This window comes from Protopterus annectens, chromosome 4.part0 (assembly GCF_019279795.1).
Source record: "Protopterus annectens isolate FY-2018-M chromosome 4.part0, PAN1.0, whole genome shotgun sequence".
In the NCBI taxonomy this organism is placed as follows: domain Eukaryota; kingdom Metazoa; phylum Chordata; order Ceratodontiformes; family Protopteridae; genus Protopterus; species Protopterus annectens.
The window spans coordinates 567226281-567245478 of record NC_056733.1 but is presented as its reverse complement, the minus strand read 5'-3'; the positions used below and the strand labels follow the sequence as shown (position 1 = coordinate 567245478).

Sequence of the window (19198 nt, the reverse complement as noted above, 5' to 3'; positions counted from 1 at the left end):
GCTCATCATTCAAACAACTCTAACTACTGTGTTACTCAAATAGTGGTAGTTCTTAACTGCAACTCTCAACTGTCCAGATTTTCACAGAATGCACAGATTTTTGGTCTGTTTCTTTTAAAATTTGTAGTTTTCTATCAAATCACTGAGGATTGACGTCACTAAATAATGACATACATTTGAATTTCAGACTTCATATCCTTTAGAAAATGTATGCTAGTACAAAACCAGTTATTCTTGTAACTTTCTAAGTTTTTAAGTGCAATATTTAAAATCTGTCAGTATTTCTTGGCCTTTATCTCCCATTTACTTTAGACTTTGTCCAGATTTCTTGTGCTAAGAGGTTGAGAGGTATGTTCTTAACATAAGCAATGAGTGTAAGACACTATCTCTACAGGACTATAATGATCATTAATAAGTATTACTACTTATGACAATGGTGTCAGCGGCACACGAGGCAGCATACTCGCCTTTGGTGTGAAAAGCTGTGGGTTCTATTCCCACACCAGGTAGAATTCTTACTGAAACTGTGGTGCGAGGGGGGGGGGGGGGGGCTACACTCCTGAGTATGTCATCCTTCAGATGAGATTTAAAACAGAGGTTCCCATCTGCATGAGTTGGTGATAGCTCACATGGATGTAAAAGATCACAAGGCACCTATCAAAAAGATAGGGGAAGTTTCCCAAGCCCTGGCCAAATTTCCTCTACTAGTAGAAATACCACCGCAAGTCTCCCCTTAAAGAGGCTACTAGCCTAGTGGGACTAACCTGGTCAACAAAGAACGGATGGACAGACAGATAAAGTACAGTGCGATCTTTTCAAGCAGCCTAATCATTACTCTGTGCATCATAAGATGAAGAAATGAGACTTTGGTAAAAGTCTACAGCTACAGAACAGCAAGATTTCCAGACATATTACATCACTGTCTGGAGTTTTTGTTTCAGAGTAAAAAAAAAAAAAATGCTTTCTTTAAAAATTCTAACTTCTCCTGCAGAGATGGTGCATGCAGAAATAAAATCCCCAGAAAAAACAGCCTGGTATTTTATAAAAACAAAGCTATACAGGTTTAATATCAATATTTTATTCAAATGTTTTATGCTGTTGTTCAAGCTTACTAATATAGCAATTTCCGTTTTAGTTTAGTTTTTTAGTTGTACATTACGACCATAATACAGACTTGTATTAGGTCTTATGAAACATCTATGTTTAAAGTTTAAACTACTAAGGAAAAAGGTATTAAAAAAATTCCCAGAGTTTGTTACTAATATCGGATGAAAAGTCTGTGCCGAATGTGAAACTCAAAACCACATGAGGATTATAAAGCAACGGTCTCTTCTGAAACCTCTATAAAATCTCAAAGTTCTCAAACACAAGATTATAAAAATATTGGCCGTCATCATTTTCGCTAGGCCTGTTGTATTTTTTGACTGTTTTTAATCTTCCTATCCCTTTGTTTCAGACTCGTTTTTAGTTAGAGAGCTTGTTGTACCCTCATAAGATAGCCTGTTTAAGTTAGAGAGCTCCCGGAAGCCTGTTGAACTTAGAAGGCCACTCGCCTCCCCATTTCCATTCATTTCCCTTTGTTGCTTGTAAAGAGAGTTCATTTAAATTAGAGGACTTCTCCCTTGTGGTTATTAATGGAAGTCCATTTAAGTTAGAGGACCCCTTTCCCTTTGTTTAAAAAAAAAATAATAATAATAATAATATTGTTAAGCTTTGGCTATTTCTTAGTGTTAGTTTTTTCTTGTGTAGCTTGTTGGTCATAGATATATACATATATATATATATATATATATATACATATATATATATATATATATATATATATATATATATATATATATATATATATACATACATACATACATACACACACACACACACACACACACACACACACACACACACACACACACACACACACACAATATTGTTAAGTTTCCTTTTGTTTAGGCCTATCTTCTGGGTGCTGGATAACTTTCATAAGGCTACTTCTTATAGGTGGTTTTTGTGTAGCTTCTTGGTTTCAAATATGTCTAAAGACCCTAAGGAACCGTAGCCATTAGGTTTCAAAAAAATGTGACAGGTGCAATCAAAAGATGTCTCTGAAAGATGGGCACACCAGTTGCGTTTACTGCCTGGGTGCCCTCCACTTAAAAGAATCCTGCTCCTTTTGTCATGCATTTAGCTCTAGTGTGTTATTAGAGTGTAAAAACAAATTAATTGTAAGAGACTTACTGAAGACCCCTTTTACAGAGGCTTTAGAAGGGTCTCAGAGCTCAAAATCTTCAGACAAATCCCCTTCTTCAAAATCAGAGAAGTTGGGAAAAAGGACCTCGACTTCGGCTCATCTTCGGAGCCACCTAAAAAAATATTGGCTAAACAATCTGGCTCGGAACCAAGGGCTCTTGGTTCCAAAAAGTCTCCGATTCTGACTGCAGTCCTGGAGCAGACAGAGTACCAGTTTTGGAGCTGATCCCCAGTATTTGAACCAGTAACTCCGACTCTAAGATCTCCGATACTGCAAAGAGAGAGATCTCCATCTTTATCCTCCCGATCCTCCAGAAGTTTATCGGATGATGTGGAGCGGGTGGTGAGGAGACTCCTTCGGACAACGACACTGGCTAAAATTCTGTCGACTCAAACCCAGAAGGAACCGGAGCAGACAAAGACCTCTTCTCCTTCTTTGGTTCCTCCTCTAACCCGACCTGGGGTTTCAGAGCCATAGCACTTGGGCCCGATCATAGTGGAGCCATCTGGACTGAGACTTCCAACAGGATCGTCTGTTCCGACAATTGCTCGAACTTCCTCGGTTCCATCGGAATTTGAGGAGTCTAGGAGCAGACGTTCTCCCGTCAGGTCCAGGGAGAAGAGTGGGATTGGACAGCTGTCCGAACAGATTCTACCTCTCGGGGATTTGGTGCAGTTGAGCTCGGCTTCTACTTCAGCTTCGGAGCCAACGCTCTTCTTCGAGGTTGGTCTTCCAGTTCTTTGGAACCAAGGATCTCCTCAGAGCATGGCTAGGGGGCTTTTGAGCTGATGGAGAAAGTGCTGTCATCTCAGACTGCTCCACTCTCTGGTTCAAGTACTCTTCCCCCAAAAGCGTTTGTGTCGGTCTCAGCTCCATCGCTCCCCCCAAGCGCAGAGACCCTAAGCCCCAGGAGGCCCCTGCAGGTGAAACTGTCTCCTTCAAAACTTCCCCAGAGTACCCTTCTGAGGAAGTCCCATGGAAGAGATTGTGCAAGAGGAAGCAAGTAGACTCCCTGGATGTCTATCACCTCAGACACCGATCTGGATGAGTCAGAAGGGTCCCCACGGTCTCCCTCTGAAGATGTCTCATTTGCAAGACATCCTGGAAATTCTTAAGCAGAGGGGTGGCTGGAAGTCCACCAATACTTCTGCAGATGAGTCAGTGTACCTGGAAGCTTTTGGGTCTCACCCTTCCACCTCCTGGGTGTCTCCACCTTTTGATCAGTTAATCAATGTAATTAGTTGGAAGGCGTGGAGCTCTCCAGATTTGGTGGAACCTGTTCTGAGGAGGTCACATAAGTTCATTACAACACCTTCAGCAAAGCAATTTCTCAGCAAGGGCATCCCACTAGATGCTATGCTGGTGCCAGCGGCCACAAAGAAGGAATTGTCAGAGACTTCTTCATCTGTTCATCCACCGAACAGAGAGTCTCAAACGATGGACAGATATGGAAAGAGTACTTTTTTTTCAGCTGCATTTACACTTAGATCGCTGAATAACCTGACCCATTTTACGAGACTACAGTGGGGTCTCCTGAAAGAGTTAAGAGATACCCTTCAAGAGACTGTAGCTGCAAGGGTTTCAAACAAAGTTTCCTCGCAGCTTTCTACCTTAAACTCCATGGTAAACTTCTCCATGCGACTGATTTATTATGTAGCCGATGGGGTGAGCATAGCAGTGGGTACAGGAATTTCCTTAAGGAGACATTCCTCGATGCGCTTATGTAATTTTGCTGAACCCTTCAAGTCTTCCTTCATTAACACCCCCTTCGATGGCTCGTCCTTCTTCGGGCCTAAAGATAGAGAGACCTTAACCAGGTGCAAACAGGAGGGAAGGACTTTGCCTGCCATGGGAGTCCATTTTTCCCTCCCCACTAGACCTTATCCCAAAGGTCAGAAGGGGGGGGGGGGGAATGGGGCTCTGCAAGTCCCAAAGAGTTTTTCCTGATGCACGTGGTCATTCTTCCCCTAGGGGCAGAGGGGGAAGTAACAATGGAAGATGCCGACCTCGCGGCAGAGGGGGTCTGTGGAACCAGGGTGAAAGGGACACCTTCTTTGGAAAGCCCATTCAGCGCTCCTGAGAGAAGGTCCATCTGTCCATCTCTGGAGGCAGTCGGGGATCACTTATCATTGTACCCAAACGCCTGGCTAGAAATTACACAAGACAAATGGGTACAAACGGTCATATCCAGAGGTTATTATATACCCTTTTCCACTCCCCATTCAGAGAAACAATTGGTCCCAGATGTTCCACTCACTCAAAGGGATTATGCAACTTTACAGGTACAAAAGTTGCTAGAAAAAAGAGCCATCCAAAATGTCCCCACAGACCTAATTGGATCCAGAATTGGATCCAGAACTTACTCAAGGTTCCTTTTAGTTCCAAAAAAAGGCAGGGAACTGGAAGCCCATTCTGGCTCTCAGCAGACTAAACAAGTCTGTCAAGAAATCACAGTTCTGGATGGTGACACTACAGTCGATATGTCCCCTTTCTGAGGAAAAATGACTGGATGTGCTTGATAGATCTCCAGGATGCATACTACCACATAAAAATGGACAAGCGATCCAAGAGACATTTGCGCTTTTGGCTAGAAGCCAGCCATTACCAGTTTTGAACTCTCCCCTTTGGTCTCACTACAGCCCCCAGAGTGTTCACCAAATGCATGGCAGTGGTTGTGGCTCACTTGAGGAGTCTAGGATTCTGTGCGTTTCCACACCTAGATGACTGGCTCCTAACCACCACAACCAAGCACATACTAATAAAAGCAAGGGATGAAACCTTTCATCTGTGCTCCCAACTAGGCATTAAAGTAAACTTCAAAAAAATCTGCCTTGTTGCCTTCACAGCATCTTATATTCTTAAGCGCAGAATTAGACTCAAGAAAAATGTTGGCCAAATTTACCCCAGACAGGATTCAGTCCCTTCACCATCAAATCAAGAATCTTTTATACAAAAGGAAAGTTCAGGCAAAAAATGTCTTGCACCATGGCAGCTGCAATTATTTTGGTACCTCTAGCGCATTTACACATGAGAATTCTTCAATGGCTGCTTTTATCCCAGTGGTCCATGCAAGATCTACCACTGTCACACAAGATCATCATCACAGAATCCTGCAAAAAGGACCTAAGCTGGTGGCTTCATTCGACTCAGTTGACTATGGGCTGATCATTTGTCTTCCCCACAACCAGGAGCCACAGTGACCACGGACGCTTCTCAGATTGGCGGGGGGTGGGGGGCATTACCTGGGAAAGACTGTCCAAGGCATCTGGCAGGAACACGAGAACCACTTGCATATCATTGTCTTAGACATTAGAGCGGTGCTCTTTGTGTTGCAAGCATTCCAGGACTCTCTCCCAGTAGGAACAATTGCAATTCAGACAGACAGCATGTCAATAGTGTGGTAATAAACAAACAAGGAGGAACCAAATCCTACCCCCCCCCCCCCCATGTCAAGAGCCACAAAGAGTATGGCAATGGGCAGTCTCTTCTCAACATTTTCTGATAGCAATGCACATCCTGTTGAAATCCAATGTGATAGCAGAAAAAGTCAGCAGAGCTGTTCTGATGCCTCATGAGTGGTCCCTAAAACAAGAAGTTGCAGAAGAGATTTTCTGCCAATGGGGCCAGCCCTGCTGCAACCTTTTTGCCTCATCCATGAATGGCAAATGCAGCAGCTACGTTGCCCTGATTCCCCCTCCAAGGCAGTCACCAAGGGATGCACTCATACACGATTGGCTCCCCGGGACTCCTTTACGCTTTCCTTCCCTTTCCCCGATACCGACGGTTCTTCAGAAAACCAACACGTTGCAAAGCACAGTGATTCTCATTGCACTATACTGGCCTCTGCAAATTTGGTTCCCTATTCTGTGGCCCCATCTCCAGGAGGAACCTTGGATCCTGGACTCCGTTCCAGAGCTTCTGACTCATTCATCGGGGACGTTCCATCCATCAATACAAACCCTAAAATTGACAGCTTAGCTGCTCAAGTTCCACAAATAGCTAGGCTCCATGATATCTCCCTGCAGTTAGACATATACTGATTTCCTCTCATAAGGCATCAACCAGAAAATTATACTCTAATAAATGGAAAAGATTTTCACACTGGGTTTCCAAAAAAAACAGAGATCCCTTTATGGCCCCCATCACAGCAGTGTCAGATTTTTTCGCTAAACTTCTTAACGAGGGTGCGGCAGCAGCTACAATTAGAGTACAGTTAGCTGCTATATCAAACTTTAATATTGGGGAAATGGAACTAAATATAAAGTCCCACAGACTCTGTAAATCTTTTCTAAAAGGTACCTTCTTATTAAGGTCTCCAGTGAAAGAACCTCCAGCTCCATGGGACCTAAATTTTGTTCTGTCCTCTTTAATTCTACCTCCCTTCGAACCTGCATCATCAAGTGACAAAGTTTTTGTCATGGAAGACAGCATTATTGGTGGCCATCACCTCTGCCAGGCAGAGTGTCTGAAGTCTAAGCTTTATCTATATGTCCTCCATACATAATTTTTCACAAAGATAGTCTACTTACGGACTAACCCTTCCTTTCTACTAAAAGTGTGCTCAGAGACCAACCTAAATCAATCTATTGACTTACCAGTTTTTTTCCCAAACTATGGCAGCAAGGTAGAATATAGGTTAAACCAGCTGGACGTACATAGACAACTGCATTTCTACATGCATAGAACTAAAGATTTCAGAAAGTCGGACCAGCTTTTTGTGTCCTTTTCAGACAGAAAGAAAGGATTCCAAGTGTCAAAGGTCACACTCTCTAAATGGCTCACAGACTGTATCCCCTACACATACAATTCACAAAAGCGACAGCTACCAGGCAAAGTGAAGAGCCATTCACAACAAGAGCTATTACAATTTCTTCTGCCTTCCAGGCCAGGCTTCCTATGGATTCCATTTGTGCTGCAGCAACATGGGTAAAATCTCATACCTTTATCACTCATTACAAAGTAGCTTTGGCCTCCAGGAACAGGGCCTCCTTTGGGTCCACTGTTCTGAAGATTATTTTCCCTTGAGCCAACCAACAAAGAAGGTGCTAGGGACGCTGTCCCAACCAGCATAGAATGAAGGTGAGATAGGATAACCTAACATTAAGAAGTTACATACTCACCATAATGTTCCATGTTTGTTGTCCATCTCGCCTTCATTCTTGCATCTCACTCTCCTTCCCCCGCCTTTGCTCCTAGAGGGTCGGGGGACAATTTTTTTTATTTATAATTAGATTATGGAGTCTCTGATTCTCTTCCGAGTCTTATCTAGACATATTTGTTTAATCATAGGTAAATAATCATGCTTTCACTTGCAAACAAGATCTGGGTAATCTTCCCTAAACATCATGGGTTAGGGTATAGCCTCGAGCTAGTGGAAGCTCTCAAGCTTCTGAATTAGGCTGAGTCGGAACAGACTCTTGGTTTCAAACCCAACCAGCATAGAATGAAGGTGAGCTGGACAACAAACATGGAACATTATGGTCGGTACACAACTTCTTATTCTCCAAATTGCCTGCATGTTTCTGTTCATCCTATAACAGACTAGCATTCTATCAAAGAATGATTTCACTGTTTTGCACCCACCAAATGCTGGGATAGGCTGCAACTTCCCCATGACCTTGACATAGACAAAGAGCAGGACTGAACAAATAAGTGAAATTCCTGTTCTGGACGTGACTAATCCTCCCTCCATCTGCCACAATGGTTAGCACTGCTGCCTCATAGTGGTGGGGTCAGTGGCTCATGTCCATGGGGTGTAATATCTAAGCAAGCTGTATGCCATTTCTGTATCTGTGCAGGTTTTTGTCAGGTGCTCCAATGTTCTCCCACAATATAATGACACCCTGCTGTTCAAATTATTTGACAGAGATGCAGATAGAGGGAGAGCGAGAGGGAGAGCGAGTGTGTGTGTGTGTGTGTGTGTGTATGTGCATGCGTGTGAGTGTGTATCCAGAGAGGGACTGGAGTCTCATCTTCTAATGGCTCCTGCTTTATGTCCACTGTGTGATGGAAAAGGCCTTGGCTTCCCACAACAGTAAAAACGAAAAAGCCAGTACTGAAAATGGACAGATGAATGGAAACAAACAGGCCTCTTTAATCAGGTTTTAAATTTCAATACCGTTTCAAATGAGGCACATATATTTAACTTTATTTTTATTATTCACATTGGTTTTCCAGGATAGTCCAAGTGTCCATTTTCAGCAAAGTCCTGGGGAGAAGAGCCCCAACACAAACAGAAAAAAGCATGCAATTTACATAACATGAGATAAAAAAATTGCACATTATGTTAACATAGTATAGAAAGTTACAAATTGCTTAGACTAGGACAGAGCATAGATATAAAGCTTACAGGTGTATGTCAGAATATAAAAATATTTCAGATAGTAGTATGGACTATTCCATTACTGGATAGAAAAAAATGTACATGTTTTATACAGAAAGAACATAACAGTTTGTAGCATTCACAGTGATGGATCGATGAACAGATGACTATTTGTACAAGTATTTACAATAATTTACAGTGAGCACTGACAGGCAGTCAAATGAGTGTTGTACAGTCTGAACAGCATATAATACGTTTGTATAATGACCCTGACAGAGCATGCACCTGAGTTGTTAAAAGGTGTCCCTGTAGTAAAGTGTAGGCTTATGGTGGTTTGTTACAGTTGCAAAGATGGAGTGGAGATATGATTTTAGGAGACTCTTAAAGGAGGATGCAGATTTTAGAAGTCTGAAGTCAAGAGGGAGGTTGGTTCCAGGTCTTGGCAATTTCATGGGCAAAAAGAGATTCTCCTGAGTTGTTTATGTAAGAGATGGTTTCAATTAAGGCTTTGTTGCTGGAGCGTAGCTGTCTGTTAGGATGGTGAAAGTTAAGAAGGTCGTTCGGGGCAGGGGTTTTGCCAGGGTAGTACAATATTTGGTGGGCTAAGTTGAGTTGGTGATATGTTAGTAGGTTGGGGAATTCTAGCCAATGTAGGGTTTGCAGGCAAGGTAATAGTGGGAACGCGACTTGACATTAGCAGCAAATCTGACGACTTTGTTCCAGCAGGTGGAGTTTATTTGAGTCGGTTTTATTTAGGTTTGTTAGTGAGGGAGAGGCACATAGCAGTGTGGACACAAGGTGAGTAACTGAGAAAGTTCATATAATCTTCAGGCAGCACAAATAAATCATCACCGGATAACTTTTCTCATACAGTCTGACTAACACGCACGCACGCACGCACACGCACGCACACACGCACGCGCACACACACACACACACACACACACACACACACACACACACACACACACACACTTCAGAAGTCAACACATCGAATCTGCTTCTCTAAGATTACGTATACAAAGAGATCTGGTTACAGTATAAATTTCCATGACAGGGTTTTAATAACTTCAAAGTTAAATTTTGGCACAATCAAACAATTCAAAAGGCCTCACAGGCAAAAGGAATGTCAGCTTTGCTTTTGTAAAGCCTTTTAATTGACATTTCCTCTCAACGGGTAAGACAAGAAACTGTTCCTGTAAATACAGAATAATAGTTGTTTACCATAATGATAGGTCTTTAACAAGTGTAACAAGCTTGGTAACAGGGCCATTCATTGTGTGCAACTTAACGTAGAGTCTTTCTTGCCAATGTCATTCTCAAGATCCCCTTCCACTTTCTAATGTCCAGTTACTGAATGTGAAACAGCAGTCACTAGGTCAGGTAACAAAGAAAAAGATAACAGTAAGAGATGCAGATGTGATCACCAGGCTGTCAGAGTGGGCACAGATTTTACAGAAAGAAGTCAGCCCATTAAGAAAGGGCAAAAGGAAGCATGGAGGCCACAGAGTGAGCGGTTACTAGTAAGTTTCTCCACCCAGACAATGAAAGGGGTAGATTAAGTGAGATGTTGTTGGGGATTTCACACTTGTTAAAGATATATCCTGATATAAGACCAACTGCTGGATCTTCTAGCAAGTGGACTTCCTTGGCAACATTTAGAGTAAAGTCCTTAGCTCTCTACTGTTTGGTTTCTCTGGAAAACATCCCCTAGATCACAGTGGTCCCAAACGATAACCATGCCCATGAGGCTATAAATAGCCTGTAGTGCTCGGCAAACATGTTGAGCAATGTCCAAGTCACAACTGTACAGATATCATCCACTCCATGGAGGGTGGCAGAGGTTGGAACGACCCTTGTAGTGTACAATTTAGGCCTGGTGGGAAGTAGTCGGACCAGCTATGAGTAGCCGTGAGTGATGCAATACAAATTCCATATAGAAAGTGTTACTTTGCCCCACAGAGAAAGTGGCTGTTGGTCTCCTAAATAAACAAACTTGCCTAAACACAAGCACAACTTAGGAATTCCATATACATCTATGCACTACAGGCTGTATTTGAGGGGAAAAGACCATATAGTGTTATTACCTGGTTAAGGCTAATTTCTACCACTACATTAGGCATGAAGCATTGATTGGTGCTAAGAGAATCCTTTTCTTCTGAAGCATCATATAAAGGGGGTCTGACTGTTAGCACCTGCAACACTGCGATTTTTCTAGTGTAATGGAAACCAGAAAAAAACTTCCAGGACATGAACATTACTTCTGATAGAGATGCAAGCTCAAAGATAAGATGGGTTAGAGCTTTTAAGAGGAAGTACATATCCCATGAGGGGGTCTCTAATGATGGTCTCAAGTGAAAAGTGCCTTTCAAGAATGCTTTCCCAGTGGTAGAAGTAGCCAACAAGGAAGGTTTCTTTGGTTTGGTGGTAGATATGTCTGAAAGGAATTTTTAAGGAACTGAGGCCCAGACTGAACAACTCTTCTACTTACTGCAGAACCTGTTGGATGGGACCAACGTGCAAATCTCTCATTTGTTGGCATATATACATTGTGTAGATGGCTTTTAGAATGTGACTAGTTCCTCTCCGAGTCTAGCAGAGAACTGGTGACTGACAGCTATATTAAAAATGGTGTAGCCATGTTGACAGTTGGAGAGAATGAATCTGTGGGTGGCTGTGGGATGCAGCAGGAGTTTTTGAATGGAGTAAGCAGGAATGCCTCCCCAATTAATGAAGGGTGCTATTAAGAGGAACCATACCTGTATTGGCCAATACAAGTCCAAAAGCATCATCACTGAATTGGTGTGCTTTACTTTTTAGTTGACTACTAAGATAAGGGTATATGTGGGAAGGAGACCCCAAGGCCAGGGATGGGTCAGAACATCTCATACTGAGGTGTTCCTTCCCAGAAATACGAAAAATTAAGTTCTGCACTTTACATTTATCAGGAATACAAATATGTATTTCTTGTGTCCCTACCTGATGTACATCTTGTGGGTCAAAGTTTGGTTTAGGGACCACTCATGTAATAGCATGAGGATTCTGCTAAGTCTATCCATGAATAAATGGGACTTCCCTTGAAGGTGTATAGCAACAAGAGGCAGGATGTGATCCAGCACCCGGTCACATAGTTTTATAGCCTCCCAGCACAGCAAACATGAGTGTGTATCACCTTGTTTGTTAATATACCACACTACTGACATACTTTGTGTGCAAGTGCCTTTATGCACATACTTGCATGTGGACTGCTAAGAAACCAGGGGATTGGATAAAGGGACATGAATTCTAAGAATGCACCAAGTTCTAGTACATTTAAAAGTAGTTGGGATTCTTGAGATAACCATGACTTTCACACTGTCCTGCCTGAAAGTGCACCCCACCCAAGCAAATGCATCTGGTGTAAGTTCAAGAGTATGATGGGTTTCCAGGAACAGTTTCCATTGTCCAGAATGGGTGAGTGGTGCCACCAATGCAAGTGTTACAAGCATCAATGTGAGAGTGTAATTCAGTCAGGGTGGGTGTTTGCATTGCCACGACAAGTGAAGTAACTACTGTTGAGGCCTCATTTCCAGCTGTGCATGATAGACCCCAGCTAGCAGTGGTGCACCGCCAAATATTTGGAGTATGCATTAATTAAAAAATGTCTCTGCACATGGTGGTGCCCAAAAAGCATCCTAAGAAAAAGATGTATTGCACTGAAGTCTATTACAACTTGGGACTCAAATAGTATGATCTCCATTAAATGGGAGTAGTCTGGTTAGAAATTGGCTTTTTTATTACAGATTTTTCTTCATGTTGGTGCAGTAAGGAGTCAGTTGTCGAGGTATGGGAACACCTTAGTGCCTTACAGTCCCTAGTTAGCTGCAGTTACCAAAATACACTTGGATAAACACTCTGGGGGCCGTAGTAAGACCAAAGGTCAAGTCCCACAGCTGGTAGTAACTGTCTGTTACCCAGAAGCCCAGAAACCTTGACTCCTGATGGAAACTTGCACGTACATAGGTGTTTTAAAGACCTAGAGAGTACATCCAGTCTCCTCTGGCTAGGCAAGGAGGACTGTTTGCATCATAACCATGCGGAAGATTTGCTTTTGTGCAAACTGTTATCTATTGGAGATCCAAAAGTGGACTCAAGTACCCGATAATCTTTTATACAAACGAGAATATTGAGAAAATCCCTTGTCCTTAGTCCTAGAAGGAACTTTCTTCTTCGAAGATCAGCCACCTCCTGTACTGCCTGCCTCCTTTAACAGGGTGGGGACACCTCTCAACCTCCAGGAGAGATTCAGGGACACCTAATTAGCATACATTATAGATACATGTGGACAAATTAGTCTCCTAACTAAGCAGTCTTATTTAAAAGTCTTACTTTTATTTTATTACAGCATCTTGTATATAGAGTTACAAATGCACATAAAAGTTACTACCATAAACAAAACTATTCCGTAGCAACACAAATCAAAATTGCATTACACTATCTGAAAATGTTTAAGCCTAGCCATGCAACTCAATCTAATTGTGTCCCTATGTATCATGATGGCATTTTAGTTAGGAAGTTTCTAAAGGTAAAGGGGAGGGGGTATAGTTACTGTCTGCGTCTGTCTGTCAGAGACATGGGGGCCAGACACAGGGCGAATTTCCCAAACACGTTTTTTCACTGCATCTTAATTAATACATATTGCAGGTAGGGCAGGTGACCTAGATTAAGAAGAAACCCAATTAAAACCTAAAATGGAAGTTTACTATGGGACTAATAAGGAAAAAGGAAAGGTGAAAAAAAGAACTTCAGGTATGTGGATAAAAGCAGGATAGTGATGCAAATTAAGGTAGTTAAATGAGACAGAACGAGGAAAAAAATGAAGGTGGAATATTTATCTGGGAATTGTAGAATGGTGATGAAGGGGGGTTGGGGATATATCAAGAAACAAGATATAAGATGGTATAGCCAAGGAAATAATTGCATTAAAGGACTTCAAAGCTCAGCAATTGGATGGGTTACACAGAACCTGCAAAAAAAAAAAAAAAAAAAAACAGATCAGTTTTCAGCCTGTCATGAAGTACTTCGACAGATTCTTGGTCAAGAGGAGAGATAAGTATCAGTTACTGTGTGCACCACCGTAGTTCCATTTCACAAGGGAAGGGTTAAAAAAACAACAATAGAAATACAAAACATCAAATCAAACATTGGTGGTAAGAAACATAATGATCCTGAGAGAAAGGCTAAACAGCTTTACAAAGAATATCTTTCAGGGCATCAATTAACATGCATTTATAGTCAGAAAGTCCAGGCAGACAAACATAATGCAATTATACACCTAGGTACATAATGCAATTATACACCTTGTGAAGCCCCAACACTGGCCCAAAAATCAAGGAGCCTCAATCCTCACCACTAGCAACAGTGGGGCACATACATTGGGTGGATGACAAGTACATACACAGTATTTCCAGATGCAGCTCTCTGCATCAAGTGCAATTTCCCTTAACAGCACACAGAGACCACAGTCAGTTTGGGTCTGGTTTCTCCTTCTTTCTCCAGATCCCCAATAAGACTCCCCACTGACACAGCTATAGAGTTGAGATCTCAGCTGTGTGGCAAAGCCAAGACTTCCAGCATCTTCTCTGTCCAACCAGTGCTTCGTTTCCCTGCCCAAGTAGTTGACATACACACTGAGGTTTGATATATATATATATATATATATATATATATATATATTTATATATATATATATATAAATATATTTGGGAAAGGCTGACAGGTTTACTAGCTATTCCCTCTTCTGCCCAGACTATAAGGTAGTTATCACTGCCACCAGCCACATCCTTATCAGCTACTTTAAGGCCCTTAACAAAGGGTGTCCAGTCTTACTGTATAATGTTACTATCAATACAAATGGTAGTTTGACCAAAAGCAAGGCTATTAGGAGTGGCCTATACAGTGTCACTAAATAAAGTACTCTCAGAACTTAAATATGTCTCACACATATCAGCTACAATGAAAGGTTTAAATATATTCAATTATAAATAATAAAAGAACAAAAAAAATACTCGGTATATAATCACAGTTACATCAGAGTTCAAAATCGCAGGAAATATTTAAAACAACATTGCAGGACAGTTTCAAATAAATAAATAAAGAAAAGCATCAAATTTAAGCTTTGCGATATTCCTGACTATATCTAAAAGAAATTACTGTAGCCTAGTTAACTTACTTATAGAGCAAGCAAGCAGATGTGGTGAGAGGATGTTCTTGTCAGGTCAAAGACAAAACACAAAATGCTCTCTCTCAGAGAGTTCTTAAATTAAATCCCAAATATTACTGCTGGGAAATTTGCAGAATTACATAATTTATTATCATCTGACGTCAGTTCTCAGGCTCAAAACCACCACTGATGCCAGCTGGTAGCATTTAGCATCTACCTATAAAAATACATAAACAAGGGCTTCTCTTTGATGTAAGGCAGATCCTCAAAGTCATAAAACAGTAAACACTTTCACATCTCAAGCCTAGTAGTTATTTCTCTTTCAAGGCAACACATAGCACTCCCTAGTATAGACATCCTGTCTCTGGCTGTCATAAAGTCATTTAAATGATCAGCTATTTTTCTGAAATTAACCTCCTGTGTTCCAGTTTCCACTGTTAAAATATATGCATTTAAACAGTTACAACAGTGTATATACATCTCTGTTCTAATCTAGCAGGGTACACTGGGATCACACCTCTAAGCTCAGTACTTTACAAAATATTTCTTCAGCACACGTCTGTACAAACCATCTTATATGACATACAGTTCTAATACATTTGTAACACTAGCATATGAATCATTCCGATATTCACAAGTGAAATAGAATTATTTACACAATTATAAATAGCTAGGCTGGCATTATTTCCTTTCATGACACACCTAGGCACATAATGCAATTATACATCTATGCACATAATGCAATTATATGCATGGCTGACAGGGGATGGACACAAAGAGGAACTAGTGGATGCTCAAATCACTCCTGGTGTCTCTGCACTTCAGTGTGTTCATATCGGATAAAAAATAAGTGCAGAAAACAGGACTAATACCTAAAATGGGACATCAGTAGGAAAGGAGTATCCAATTTATCAAGGAAAAGGTGGCAGATTGAGGTTGTATGTTGATAGATACAAGGAAATGCAAAATGGGAAGCAACAACCTATGCAAAGCATATTACCTTGTGAGGTTCATCACCTTAGAGCAACTGACTGGAACAACTTATAGACAAGTACAGCAGGAATGAAGCACCAGGAACACAATAAAACATCAGTGGCAAAATTGTTTATCCAGGGGAAAGCTCCAGTGATAAGAGATGACACTACCACTTCACAGATTAGTGGTGAGGCCTGAACCAGAACACTACATCTAGTTCTGGAGACCATACAAAGAGAAACTAAGTTGTTAGGATGGGTGCAGAGGAAGGTAACCAGGATGCTGGAATGGAGCACATATGATAATAGATGAAAAGAAACATATTCCCTGTAATGCAGATGAGAAAAGAGTGTAATCCATAAGAACAAGTGGAGGAATGCACCAAAAATGAAGCATGGTGGTAGGAAATGGCATTTTATCCAAAGAAAAGGGGCAACTTTCAAGCTGGACCTATAAAAACACTACACCAGATAAAGTCACTGACAAGAGGAACAGGCTTCCTGAATGAATAGGGAGACACAAAGGTACATGGGAATAGGTTAAAAAAAGGATAGGTGTAGGAGCAAAGAGGAGGACTGAAAGCTGCAGGGAACTAGATGTAAAACCAGGATCTCTATATTTACACATGCAAGATTCTATTTTTTTAACAAAACAAATCAGTCATTTTTGCATCCAGTTGGACTCCACAAGCAAAAAGAAATGGCTTTGTTAGCAAGATAAGATCAAAATACTAAACAAAGAACATAGTAAATGTTATAATGCAGGAGTTTTAAAGGTGGAAGTGCAAAACTCCTTCTAGTAGACTTGAATAATATATTATCTAGGCATAAAATAATCACACCTTTTTAGCCACAACAGTGCCAGTGTTGCTCCGATTTTCGGCCATTCCGCTCCATACATTTCTTTTTCTCCTTCTAAAATACTGTGCAGTGTTTTAAATTTTGTGGGATTTGATTCATACACAGATTTAATTTTCTGGAAAGAAAAACATACAAAGGTTAATAAAACATATCTCAGCAGTCAATAACCTAATCCAAACATACAACAGAAATATCAAGTCATTTATATTGCATTAAATCCTGTACAGTCCTAAAAGATGGAAGTGTCAGCCAGCACATTAAATAACTATATTCTACACAGGAAATGAGGAGGAGCAATGCTTAGCAACATAGCTGCCACGTCATCACTCTCACACAGAAGGTCTCAAACTCTGAATCCCTAGAGCCACTGCTCGACATGAATTGCTTTTTCACAGACCAGGATCGCACTTTGCATTATCAATATTATATATGGCTAACACGGCATTATCATTTAAAAGCATCTTACAAGGCAAATGTATGAAGTTGCTAAAAAAGAAGACCCTCAGGCATATCCACCTTGTTTACTGCTGTCGGTCCTTATGGAGCCATACCATACACTCCCATTCATTTGCCCGCTGTCCCTTACAATTTTGTATTACTTCTTCCTGTATCACTACAGTTTAAAACTAAACACAACAACCCAGCATGAAAAAAAGAAAATTAAGAACCTAAAAAATATTTTATTTTATATATATATATATATATATATATATATATATATACATATATATATATATATATATATATATATATATATATATATATATCACAAACTTCTGCCACCAAAATGAACCTTTTAATAAATGTAGCACTTTTATTTTATATAATTTACAAAGACTTCATCAGAAATTAAAAGTATATGAAACATTGTACATTCATTTTTTCAGCGATCACATGATTCTAATAATGTGATACATCAAGACATGTTTGAACAATAATGAAAATAAATAAACAAACCTAGAACATACAAAAACTTACAGCCTGGCGGAAAACATTTCTAGACCACAGAATACGAAAACATGGTCATTTAAACTTGGCTTTTCTGTAGTGTTTAAAAGTAATCATCATAACTTTATACTCCAGTCTCATCTCCCATGCTCCTCCCTTCCTGTGTCATCCACCTTATCTATAATCAAGAAAGTATAGTTCTGTAAGCAAACTTAACGATGATGGTAGATGTGCTAATAGATCATTGTTGCAGTAACCTAAACTGCTTGGATTACAGCCTCTCCAGTATATAATCACTGGTCATCTTTCAAAACTTCAGGGCACCTTCTGTGGCCTTGACTACAAACAGCGAGCAGAGCCGCATAAAAAGTCATTTTGGGCAACAAAAGCTTCAGAGCCGACTGAATAAGGGAAACTATAACAGAGAAAGGAAAAATGCTAGGAAAAGAAAAAGCAAAATATTAAGAATGTTACTTCTCCTATTTCTATTACTATGGATAGGGATGATTTGCTGGGATTTGCTAAGGAATTCATTTCTGCTTTTAATGTTTCAGATTTTGTTTCTTAATTTTCTTCAGACAGAATAAGTTCCCTCTCAGTCTAACTCAATTCTAAGTCAGAAGAAGACAGACAAATGTAACTATATACACAAAGGTAAATACAGCTACAGCCTGGCAATACATCAAAAAAAAAACAGGGTGACTGAAGGAGGGGACAGCTACTGTAACAGTGATGTATTAAAACATCTACTGCATGGTTATGTTTACTTGTACAACTATACTAGGTTCAACATTAAATTACTGTTGCAGTAGTCTTAGTTATTTGGGTAAATTACTACAGCTTAGAAACATAAAGGAAGGAGGAAAGAATTCAAGACTCCACAAGTCCCTCAAGAATGGCACTATCAAAGCTTGCTCAATACCTGAAAAAGGAATCTAGTCTGTAAAGCTTTGTGAAGGTATGTACAGAGGATCAAGTTACCAAGAGAATCCTTTTAGAGTCTACCCCTTTCCAGAAAGGCACAGAAGAAGCCAAAGCCCTGGTAGGGTAGGCAGTTATACTGCATGGAAGTGGCTTGGTATGATGAAAATAACAAAACTAAACAGCATGACGCAATCATCTATAAATGGTCTCCTTTGAAAATGGCTGCCATTTTTCTTATTTTTTCGTGTCTTGAGGGAAGGAGCAGACGAGGGTCTACCACATAGCTGGGCTAGGATGCCTGATCCTCGGAATACTGTCCCTGCCATGAGCTGATCTTTTTCCAGGGAGTATTTAGCTGTTTGTGGAGATCTAGAGTATGTAGGATTCTTTTCCCCCTGTTTTTAGGTTCTGGAAAGACTACAGGAAAATTAATAGATTGGCTCAAGGTAAACTCTGACACTACTTTAGCATAAAAGGAGGATTGTTCTCAAAAAAACTGTGCTTTTGGAAAATAAGGTAGGGTTGACGGATACTCTTTACTCTGACATCTGCAAGAAGAGTAACAGCTTTCCGTTTAAAGAACCTCAAATCAGTCTGATCAACTCTTTCAAAAAGTGTTACTTTTTCAAGCACAAAAGTTAAGATCCCAAAGAGGAATCACTTGTTTTCTAGCTAAATTAATAGCTTTAAACAGATTGAACTCTACAGTTCCCTACAAA

The 19198-nt window shown here is 40.5% G+C and overlaps 1 protein-coding gene across 1 annotated transcript in view; it reads right to left on the bottom strand.

Annotated features, from left to right (window-relative positions):
* LOC122799443 (glycolipid transfer protein) overlaps positions 1-19198 on the bottom strand; it is a 631864-nt gene that overhangs the window by 279099 nt on the left and 333567 nt on the right. Inside the window, exon 3 of the mRNA XM_044068502.1 lies at positions 16589-16722. Coding sequence (XP_043924437.1) covers positions 16589-16722 — 134 coding nt within the window. The remainder of the gene's footprint in view (positions 1-16588; positions 16723-19198) is intronic.